The sequence below is a fragment of the Triticum aestivum genome, chromosome 3B (genome assembly GCF_018294505.1).
Source record: "Triticum aestivum cultivar Chinese Spring chromosome 3B, IWGSC CS RefSeq v2.1, whole genome shotgun sequence".
NCBI classification, from domain to species: domain Eukaryota; kingdom Viridiplantae; phylum Streptophyta; class Magnoliopsida; order Poales; family Poaceae; genus Triticum; species Triticum aestivum.
Genome location: NC_057801.1, coordinates 303,486,926 through 303,497,809, shown reverse-complemented (window position 1 = coordinate 303,497,809; position 10,884 = coordinate 303,486,926). Strand labels below are relative to the sequence as shown.

The window sequence follows — 10,884 nt, the reverse complement described above, 5'->3', positions numbered from 1 at the left end:
TAGATGCATTAATTAAATAAGAGATATTGTGATATCCCAAAATAATCCTGTCCATCATGGAGCAATCTTCAACTTCACCTGCAACTAACAATGCTATAAGAGGGGCTGAGCAAAGCGGTAACATAGCCAAGCAACGGTTTGCTAGGAGGGGTGAAAAAGGTTAGAGGCTGATATGGCAATACGGGAGGCATGGTAAACAAGTGATAGGTAGTGCAGCATAGCGATAGAACGGAGCAACTAGCAAGCAAAGATAGAAGTGATATCGAGGGTAATAGTCATCTTGCCTGAGACCCCGATAGGAAGAAGAACGAGTTCATGAAGAAGACAAACAGACGTAGTCGAACGAATCCTCACGACTCTGGAACGAACCCGAAGCTAACGAGAGAAGCAACCCGGAAAGAAACAAACAACATAGTAAACAGCCATCACATAAACATGGCATGATGCACAAACAAGTATGATGCATGCCCGGTTTAAATAGCATGGCATGGCAATATGCACAAACAAAACTACAAGTTAAATGGAGCTCAATATGCAACGAGTTGCATATTAACGAAACACCACATCAATTATTTAGTTCTCTCTCGGTTATGTACCCAACAACATTAAATGTTATTAAACATGGCAAGAGGTGAAGTATGAGCAAACCACCTATTTAGGCAAGTTTAAATGAGGCCGGAAACAACAAACAACAATTCCGGAAAACTCCTCATATGCATAATATGAATTTGGTACTGTTCTGCCCTATACATAATTTTAGACTTGTTAAACATGCAAAGTGATGCTACCATGTTAATCTATGCATTTTTCTACCCCATTTACATATATAAATTATTTAAATCCGAGCTACGGTTATTTAGTTATGAAATAAATCATTTTAGCATGGCATTTATGCAAATTAATGCAAACAGCAAGTTAAACATTTTACACATGGATGAGAGTGGCCTAATGTGAAACTAGATGAAATTCTAAGCATTTTTCATAAATAATGTTTATACATATGATGCACAGTTTATGAGTTATGATATGCATGATCTAGAGGGGCTAATCTGTAAACATGCGGTTTTTGGATAATATGAAATTCGCAGCACGCCAAAAATAGCAACGGGCCGAATGCAACGCACTGTGCAAGCCCAGCAGCAGATCTGGCCCGAAGCAGATGTGGGAGTGCAAAATAACAAGAAAACTAAGCAAAAATGGGGGCGGCTGGGACTCGAACCCAGACCCCTCGAATGGATAGAGGCTGCGCTAGCCACTGGGCTAGCTGATGTGCTTGTGGTGGAACATAGTGGCAACTCTAAATAACCTCTACATGCCAGAACGGATCTAGGAAAAGATCGAAGCTTCGGTTACGGAGGAAGTTGCTCACAGCGGGAAAATAGAGGCCGACGGCCATGGCGACAGGAAGCAGGGTGGTCGCCGCGGCGGGGCTCCTTCCGGCCGGATCCCGCGGGAACGGAGCGAGGGCGAAAGGATCCACGCACGAGGAGTCGAGGCAGGGGCTCGAGGCGGCGAACTTGAAGGAGGCTGCTGTTAACTGAAGAAAAGACAGAGTTCAGAGGGAAACTGGGGAAGGAAGGAGAGAAAGAGACGTAGAGAGATGGCAAGGGCGCGACGGGGCGACCTGGGGTTGCCGGCGACGACGAGGCCGGTCGTTGGAGGAGCGAAGGCGAGGCCATGGTTGCAAGGGCGGCAAGGCAAGCCTCTACTTGTGGCGTCCATGGCTGCAGGAGTGACCTTCCTGTAGAAAAGCAGAGAGAGGGAGTTGAGAGAACGAGGACGACAGGAGAAGGAAAAGGGGCTGCGCGCTGCTCATCTGTGGCGGGGACGGAGAGGACGGAGCAAGGCGGCGGTGGAGCATCTGGGCACGGGGAAGTGTCCTGGAGAAGCTGCACGAGGCCGAGCACCATGGTGGTTGCAGCGGCGTCAGTCTCCACGCTAAGGACGGCAGACCTTGGCGAGGGGGGTGCGGAGAGGAGGCATGCGAGGCAGGGGATGGAGTGGACATGGAGGGAATGGAACTCCATTGGCTTGGCTGCTCCGGGCGGGGCTCAAGGAGCTCGGGCGCGTGTCATCCATGGCGTCCCCTGTTCCTGTGAATAAGAGAAGGAGAGAGCTGAGAGAGGAAACAGGGAGAGGGAAAGGAAGGAGATGGAGGCGACGGGGAAGTGCAGCATGACCTGGTGCTCCGGTCGGCGAGGTCGAGGTTAGGCAGAGATGGCGGGGAGGGGAGGTGCTGTTGGATCGGTGGGGAAAACTAAGAGAAGGTGGATGGTGGCTGGATCAGGAGGGATCCCAAGGAAGAAGGAGGTTGGTCGGGTGGCTCGAATGGATCGGGCAAGATCCCGAGGATGGAGGAGGCAGTGGCCGGCGACGGCAGGGAGTATTTGATGGATGGGACGGCTAGGTCTAGGGTTACACTGTTTATATAGGTAGGGGATTAGGGTAGGGGTAATCTAGGTCCCTCTAATCGTAATCGGACAGTCGTAAATAAATAGGTTAGGTAGCCCGAATAATAAAACGGAGATGTTTTATAGATGTTTGGGGATGATCCGGACCCAACGGTAATAATAGTCCAGTTCGGGTTCGGGGAAGTTTCAGACACGGGCAAGGGGTCGATGCACTATGCAAAGAGACTCCGGTTTAGGCAAGAGGGAAAACGAAGAACAAGGTTGGACTTGGATCAGTCAACGAAGGCAAGGGGGGGGTGACGCGACAACTACGAACGGACCACGAGTTTAAGAAAACATGCGGATGCAATGCGTATGATGCGATGATGAATGCAACAAACAAATAAATAGCACAACGAAACTCGCAAAACATGGAAGGCGTCTGAAGCGTTGGTCTTGGGGCGTCACAAGGCCTCGGGCATGAGCAGAGGAGGCTGGGGTAGTGGATGGATCTGAAATCGAGGGATGAAGGTGATTGGCTCGATGGGGAAAACGAGGAGGAGACTAGGTGGGCGGCGGCGGCGGCTGGACAGGGAAGGATCCCTAGAAAATAGGGTTTTGTCCAAAATGAACTAGGGTAGACTATATATATATGGGAAAAGAGAGGAGTTGGATCATCTGATCAAAATCCGACGGTCGAGAAAAGATAGGTTAGGAAAGTCTAAATAAGAAACGGAGATGTTTTAGAGATGTTTGGGGATGATCTGGATCCAACGGTGACGACTACTCGGGTCGGGTTCGGGGGAGGTTTCGGACACGCACACGAGGGGTCTGAGAGAGGTCAACGAGGACAAGGGCCTGACAAAATGACACCGGAGGCAAAGAGAGAAAGGACAACTGCGAACGGCTACGAGTTTTGTGAAAAACATGCAAATGCAATGCTCATGATGCGATGAGATGAAATGCAAGACATGAATAAAATGCAAAACGAACGACAAAAACCCAACCACGAAGAAAATAACATATCACATCTCCGGAAAAGGCAAGAGTTGGAGTTACGAATATGGAAAGTTGTATCCGGGGCGTTACAACACTCCACCACTACGAGAGGATCTCGTCCCGAGATCTAGGATGGCACCGGAGGGAAAAGGAAGAGGAAGATAAGAGGTAAACTAAGTTGCTTCTTTGACGAACGAGTGAAACCATGAACCTTGAGAGGTTGAGCAATTTAAAAGAAAGAGTACAACAGAGATGAACGAGATTTCAAACAATCTGTTAGAAAAGAGGAACAAGGAGTATTACGAGAACTTGAAGGTTGAAAGACATGGAAATAAGAGCTTCACGAATGAAAAGAATATGACCACCTCGGTATAATGAGATAGCCAAGGAACAAGAATGACAGAATTTGGACAGCAATCCGGTAGAAAGATAAGAAAAATTGATGAGATGAAAAGATATTGAAGAGATGATACCACACTCCGGTTAAATGGATAAGCAAGAAAAGAACACGATCCTCACAAAACGAGGTGATGAGTGAAGAGCACAACATCACAATGCCTCTGTAACGAAAGAATAGAAGTTAGACCGTTGGGATAAAGGGACGGAGAGGAAAATGACAACTTCTGCCACAAATGAGCTTGGAAAACACCCTTCCAAGAAGGTTATAGCGGAGTTGTTGGAAAACCAACAATGAAAAGAATAAGCTTGTAGTGGGCTTATGGAAACATCTCAACACTTGAGGTGAAATTCTGCCACTAACGAAAAACAATTGCTTGCTTGAGATCAAAGAAGAGATGAAAACTTCTTTTTCCAAGAGGATAGGAGAAAACTCGGATCATTGATAAGCACCACAAATAGCAACATTCCTTAGGGAAGGCTTTAGGTGAAATCTATACCAAGATAACTCCAAAGAAGAGATTGATGGATTTAAAATACCTCATTCTTGAGAACATGTGAATCAAGAAACACGAACTCAAAATTATCAAGAATGACATAACACCACCTCAAATGATAAGGTAGAAAGAATTGCACTTCGGAATGCAAGATGAAGAATGCTTGAACTCCTCAAAACAAAACATGTGTTGAGCACCATGTTTATTATAGAGTATAGCTTAGCAGATCATAACTTCGAGAGAAATCTTGAAGAACAATTGAAGAATGAAAAGAATCCTTGACGAACCATCATGTAGAGCCTCCATGAAGAACTCCGGTAATAAAAGGATGATGAAAAGAAAAAGAAGTTGGAAACACAAAGCCTTGCAATGATTTAGATGGAGCTTCGCGATGATATAACCGAGAGAACTTGGAACTCCGGAAAGAAAAGATGAATACTAGAACCGAGAATTACTTCATCATGAACAATCTCCGGAAGAAAAGAATTGAATCACCTCGAGGAAATAAGAATAAGATTTATTGTATGCTTATCCTTCATCAAATTAAGTTGATGACAAGCAATGGATTTGGCACACTACTTATTCCCGTAGAAAGGATTAAAAGAGATATAACGCAAACTTTAGAAGGTATTGATGGAACCACCGGTGGGATTTGGAAACAATGGATGAATTGATATGATAACAAAGGAAGTGAAATCTTGAACGAACCACCATAAAAATTGAAAATGAGATTAGCAAAGGCACAATTCACCGGGAAGAATTGGAAAACGAATGAAGATACTTGAGGCGATTTAGATACATGAGAACGGAGAGATCATGAACTGACTAGAGGGTATTTGAACGATTCACCGGTAAGATTTGGAGAATGATAGCTACACACTGAGAATGAAGAATTATGACATGATGGCCTTCGGAGGAAAGAAATGGAAACAACTCATGAAATGCTCCGGATGGGTGAAAAGAATTCCCACAATCGAAAACAATTATGAGAGGATGTCATCAAGCTTGAACTACGCATCTTTGGAAGAATGGGTAAGGATTTAAGAGGAACTCTTCTTCGGTCTTCAAAATCCGAGAAATGACGACGAGAAACACCACCATAAATTGTTGAGATGCTCTGGGAGAATGAAAAACAAAAAGGTTGAGCCAACAATGAAAATGATTTGAAAGCGATCTTGGAGAAGGAATATGACCGATGAGAATTCATTCTCACATCAAACTTGGAAAAGAATTTGGGAATAGCTCCAGAATAATTAGAAGAGTCAGGTAAGATCCTGGAAAACACCTGTGGGTTAGGGCCCACTCGAAAGAAACATCATTGAAGGATTGCTTGAAATAGAGATTGCACCGGTAGAATTAAATAGCTTGAATGAGAGAAAAACCTTGAAGTAACTCGAACGGATATCTTGAGCACTCCGGATAAGAATAGAGAGAGGTGAACAATTAAGAGGTGCACCGACATGGAAAAACATTTGAAACGAGGAAATGGATATGATCAACACCGAAAGCTTGAATTGGATCCACCGGAGAAGAAACAACAATGAAGGATGATGAACTTGAAACTATTGAGCATCTTCATGGGAAATCACCGGATAAGAACATCGAAAGAAAAGAATGAAGAGACTTCCGACAAATAAAAGGATACATGATTAAGAAATCTGAGTCCTTGAAGAAAAAGGGTGGGAGGGCGGGGAAACAAAGGCAACTTGGGGAAGATGGAACAAACACCATTGAGAAAACTTAGAATTGATCTTTCGGATGTTGAAAATGATCGGATCCACTAGAAGAGAAGCACACCGGTTGGAAAGAATTGACATGACAATCTCGATGATCAAAAGGATTAGTACTCCCATAGAAATATGAGAACACCGCTTGAAAGGTATGGAATCAACACTTGACTTTGAAGCAACTCGAATACCACAAATAAAACAAAACAAAGGATTTGGCTTGCAGAGTAAGCCGGAAACAAACATATGATAGATCCCATATCGTATCATGTGTCTGTTGGAAAGATAAAACTAGAGCTACTTGAATTCCCACCTATAAACTCCCCAAACTTTCTGGTTATGCAATTTGGTGTTGGGGATACAGGGGAAGCAATATATCTCACCCAAACTAACAATCCGTTATACTAGCTATGGCAATACTCCCGAACTCCCGACCCAGTACTGGGTGGCGTCGAGGTTATCTCACCAACAATTGCATAAAAGAGATTTTCGATGTCGGCAAAACTCAGGTATTCCAGAACTGCAACGATAAAATTGTGACGACAACACCTCGGAGCTCAACTCCCCGGGTCACTGCCACATAAAAGACAGGAGGCACCAAGAAAAATGTTCTCATCACAAAACCATCGGAATGATTCCAAGATACCCGCGTGATCCTAATTTTTTAGTGAAATTTGAGGACAGAAAAGTCAAAACATTTACGTCAGGAGTCCTCACCAGAGCGATGAAGGGACTGAGGAGTAAAAAGAATTCCTACTCTCTGATATATATAATCCTAAGACTCAAAATAGTTTTTTTCTAGACTCAACAACGACCAACAATCAAGGGGGCTCCTATGGTCGATCGAGGCTCTGATACCAACTTGTCACGCCCAATATGCGACCCTATCCAAAAGGAACTCGAAGGAACCACCAAGGATAGACCCGCATATTGAAATGCTTTTGCAAGGTGGATATGATTACATCAACATTACATAATAGATGGGGATACATACAAGAGGCATGCAATGCCACACAAATACAACATCATCTTACATAAGAGCACCATCCGACTACGGATGAGACACAAATAGAAACTCAAACGACATCCACCCTGCTAGCCCAGGCCGCCGACCTGGAACCTATCCCCTGATCGAAGAAGAAGCAGAAGAAGAACTCCAAAACAAGTAAACATAGCTCTCGCGTCATGATCATCGCATAACCTGTACCTGCAACTGTTGTTGTAGTAATCTGTGAGCCACGAGGACTCAGCAATCCCATTACCATGGGTATCAAGACTAGCAAAGCTTAATGGGAAAGGAAGGGGTAAAGTGGTGAGGCTGCAGCAGCGACTAAGCATATATGGTGGCTAACATACGCAAATAAGAGCGAGAAGAGAGCAAGAGGGACGGTCGTGAAGCTAGCAATGATCAAGAAGTGATCTTGAACTCCTACTTACGTCAAACATAACCCAAAACCGTGTTCACTTTCCGAACTCCGCCGAAAAGAGACCATCACAGCTACACACGCGGTTGATGCATTTTAATTCAGATCTGGTGTCAAGTTATCTACAACCGGACATTAACAAATTCCCATCTGCCCATAATCGCGGGCACGGCTTTCGAAAGTTTAAACCCTGCAGGGGTGTCCCAACTTAGCCCATGATAAGCTCTCGCGATCAACGAAGGATATACCTTCTCCCAGGAAGACCCGATCAGACTCGGAATCCCAGTTTACAAGACATTTCAACAATGGTAAAACAAGACCAGCAAAGCCGCTCGATGTGCCGACAAATCCCGATAGGAGCTGCACATATCTCGTTCTCAGGGCACACCGGATGAACACTATGTACAACTAAAACCAGCCCTCAAGTTACCCCGAGGTGGCGCTGCAAGTGGCTCTAGTTTGGACCAACACTCGAAGGAGCACTGGCCTGGGGGGGTTAAAATAAAGATGACCCTCAGGCTCCGGAAACCGAAGGGAAAAAGGGCTAGGTGAGGCAAATGGTAAAACCAAGGTTGGGCCTTGCTGGAGGAGTTTTATTCAAAGCGAACTGTCAAGGGGGTCCCATAAATCACCCAACCGCGTAAGGAACGTAAAATCCGGGAACATAACACCGGTATGACAGAAACTAGGGCGGCAAGAGTGGAACAAAACACCAGGCATAAGGCCGAGTCTTCCACCCTTTACCAAATATATAGATGCATTAATAATATAAGAGATATTGTGATATCCCAACATAATCCTGTCCATCATGGGGCAATCTTCAACTTCACCTGCAACTAACAACGCTATAAGAGGGGCTGAGAAAAAAGGTAACATAGCCAAACAACGGTTTGCTAGGAAGGGTGAAAAAGGTTAGAGGCTGACATGACAATATGGGAGGCTTGATCAACAAGTGATAGGTAGCGCAACATAGTGATAGAACGAAGCAACTAGCATAGCAATGATAGTAGTGAGATCCAAGGTAGCGGTCATCTTGCCTGAAATCCCGCTAGGAAGAAGAACGAGTCCACGAAGAAGACAAGCGGAAGTAGTCGAATGGATCCTCATAACTCCAGAACGAAACCGAAGCTAACGAGAGAAGCAAACCGGAAAGAAGCAAACAACATGGTAAACAACCATCACATAAACATGGCATGATGCACAATCAAGTATGATGCATGACCGGTTTAATAAGGCATGGCATGGCAAAGTGTAACAAACAATACTACAAATTAAGGGAGCTCAATATGCAACGAGTTGCATATTGATGAAACACCACATTCATTAATTTAGTTCACTCTTGTTTATGTACCCAACAATATTAAATGTTGATTAACATGGCAAGAGGTGAAGTATAACAAAACTACCTATCTAGGCTATTTTAAATGAGGCCGGAAACAACAAACAACAATTCCGGAAAATCCTCATGTCCATATTTCAAATTTGGTACTATTCTGCCTATTACATGATTTTAGAGTTGTTAAACAGTAAAACAAAGTGCACCATCTTAATATAGGCATTTTGCCACCCCATTTACATATAAAGTTTATTTAAAACCGAGCCACGGTTAATTAGTTATGAAATAAAGCATTTTAACATGGCATTTAAGGAAAATTAATCAAACAGCAATTTAAACATTTTAAACATGGATAAAAGTGGTATATTATTAATCTACACAAAATTCTAAGCATTTTACATGTATAAAACATTTTAATCCGATGCACGGTTATGAAGTTATTATATGCATGATGTTGAGGGTTTTTCTGAAAAACAACAGTTTTTTGGAAATTAGAAAAATCGTCCTGGCAGGGAAAAAAACATCACGGGCCAGATCTGAGGCAAACTGGGCTGGGGGGAGCTGCCGGTTGCTCACCATGGGCTGGGCAGTCAGTGAGGAGGCGAAGGCAGGCCGCGAAAGGGCGCACTGGGCCTGGAGGCACGGTCAACGAGAGCGCTCCCCTCGCTCGCTCGATGCAGACGAGGCAGAGGCCGCGGTAGGGAACGACCGGAGTTGCGGGGATGGGGATCTCCAGCGCAGAGGTGAAGGACGGAGGGCGGAGACGGTGAGATTCGGCGGCCCCTGGCCGGATCTGGCGCGAAATGACGGCGAGGGTTGACTCAGGGCAGAGCATGGGCATCCATGGCGTCCGCCTCCTGTGAAGGTGAGAGAGAGAGATAGTGAGACAAGGGAGAAGGAGAGGCAAAAGGGAAGGGCGGAGGGGAGCAGAGGGGCGGGCTGGTAGTCTAGGTCATCGGAGGGCGAGGTCGCCGGCAGCAAGTCGAGCTCCTGCTCGAGGAAGGAGGCGCGCGAGGTGGTGCTTCAGCACGGGAGTTCGAGGCGGCGGGGTCGACGTGCTCGTGAACGAGGGCGCCATGGGAGGAGCTCGGGGTAGGAGGCATGCTGGAGCAAGAGGCTGGAGGGCTCCTGGTGCTTCGGTGGCTTGCGGTTGTCGGCGGCGGGGCTGACGGGGTGGCCGTCGGGGTCCTTGGCCCAAGCGCAAGCGGGCGCTGTGCTCGCATGGGGAGAGTCGAGGTCTCGAGGAGGAGGCCTCGGGCGTGAGCAGAGGAGGCTGGGGTAGTGGATGGATCTGAAATCGAGGGATGAAGGTGATTGGCTCGGTGGGGAAAACGAGGAGGAGACCAGGTGGGCGGCGGCGGTGGCTGGACAGGGAAGGATCCCTAGAAAATAGGGTTTGGTCCAAAATGAACTAGGGTAGACTATATATATATGGGAAAAGAGAGGAGTTGGATCATCTGATCAAAATCCGACGGTCGGGAAAAGATAGGTTAGGAAAGTCTAAATAAGAAACAGAGATGTTTTAGAGATGTTTGGGGATGATCTGGATCCAACGGTGATGACTACTCGGGTCGGGTTCGGGGGAGGTTTCGGACACGCACACGTGGGGTCTGAGAGAGGTCAACGAGGACAAGGGCCTGACAAAATGACACCGGAGGCAAAGAGAGAAAGGACAACTGCGAACGGCTACGAGTTTTGTGAAAAACATGCGGATGCAATGCTCATGATGCGATGAGATGAAATGCAAGACATGAATAAAATGCAAAATGAACGACAAAACCCAAACACGAAGAAAATAACATATCACATCTCCGAAAAAGGCAAGAGTTGGAGTTACGAATATGGAAAGTTGTATCCGGGGCGTTACACTTGACTTGTGCTAAGATAGCTAAAATCTGCCAAAGACTAAAATTGGGAAAAGGATGAGCTTTTATTTGGTCAAGTAGTCTAATCACCCCCCTCTAGACATACTTTCATCCTACAGCAGCAGGGCTCTCCCTCAGGGTTGTCACAACCGCCTTCTTTGAGGAATCATCCCCAAAGAGCGACTTTTGGGCCTTGTGGAAACGTGCCTCGAGGGAGGTAAGGGTGCTGCGCCCCATGGCGGCCACCTTC

The 10,884-nt window shown here is 45.8% G+C and overlaps 1 protein-coding gene across 1 annotated transcript; it reads right to left on the bottom strand.

Annotated features, from left to right (window-relative positions):
* Positions 1–1,282: 1,282 nt before the first annotated feature.
* LOC123065365 (uncharacterized) lies at positions 1,283–2,389 on the bottom strand. The gene is made up of 2 exons (XM_044488674.1): positions 1,625–2,389; positions 1,283–1,537 (listed from the first exon to the last, which is right to left on the bottom strand). Exons 1-2 carry the CDS (start codon positions 2,025–2,027, stop codon positions 1,350–1,352), a joined length of 591 nt encoding a protein of 196 aa, XP_044344609.1. The 5' UTR covers positions 2,028–2,389; the 3' UTR covers positions 1,283–1,349.
* Between the last annotated feature and the right edge of the window lie 8,495 nt (positions 2,390–10,884).